Raw genomic sequence first — 563 nt, 5'->3', positions numbered from 1 at the left:
ATATATATGTATGCATACGTATATATATATATTATATATATTTTAATATAATATATATATATATATATATTTATATTTATATACGTAAAAAGTAAACGCAAGTAATGGTCGCAATCCCTAGCTTGTGGAGTTCAACGCAGTTCTCATGGGGGTGGTATTCAGCCTCGCTATGAATACAATAGTTTTGAGTGTGATATTTTTTTTATTTATTTTGTTTTCTGGTGGTTTATATTTTAATTTTTTCATGTTTTTGTTCTGAGTTGCAGGTTCGACTGCTCTCCGCTTTGCAGTTTCGGGTTCCCTACTCAGTGAAGGTGATGGCCGATGAGGCGAAGGTGTTGTATCCTTTTGTGATAACTCTTCAAGAGGTGTTGCGTACTTATGTAGAGTCTTGTGCGCGTGTTGAGGAGCCTCTTTCTGCATCTGGTTCTGCAGCAGCAGCAGATGGAGGCGCAGAGGAAGCAGCTGTTGCTCTACTTGTTGCTTCGTATCAACGGGATTCTCAAGGGAAACTGGCAGAGGGTATGAACCTCTGCTGGGATTCCGATCGCCTGGAAACATAT

At 39.3% G+C, this 563-nt stretch overlaps 1 protein-coding gene across 1 annotated transcript in view; it reads left to right on the top strand.

Moving 5' to 3' along the window:
• Positions 1 to 317: 317 nt before the first annotated feature.
• The window catches only part of EMH_0052150 (Dynein heavy chain, related), a gene marked incomplete at both ends in the record, with an annotated part of 8197 nt that continues 7951 nt past the window's right edge, over positions 318 to 563 (top strand). The window contains one exon of the mRNA XM_013496844.1: positions 318 to 563. Coding sequence (XP_013352298.1) covers positions 318 to 563 — 246 coding nt within the window.

This window comes from Eimeria mitis, genomic scaffold, assembly GCF_000499745.2.
Source record: "Eimeria mitis Houghton genomic scaffold, Emh_scaff2328, whole genome shotgun sequence".
NCBI lineage: Eukaryota > Apicomplexa > Conoidasida > Eucoccidiorida > Eimeriidae > Eimeria > Eimeria mitis.
This window is presented reverse-complemented; position numbering and strand designations above follow the sequence as displayed.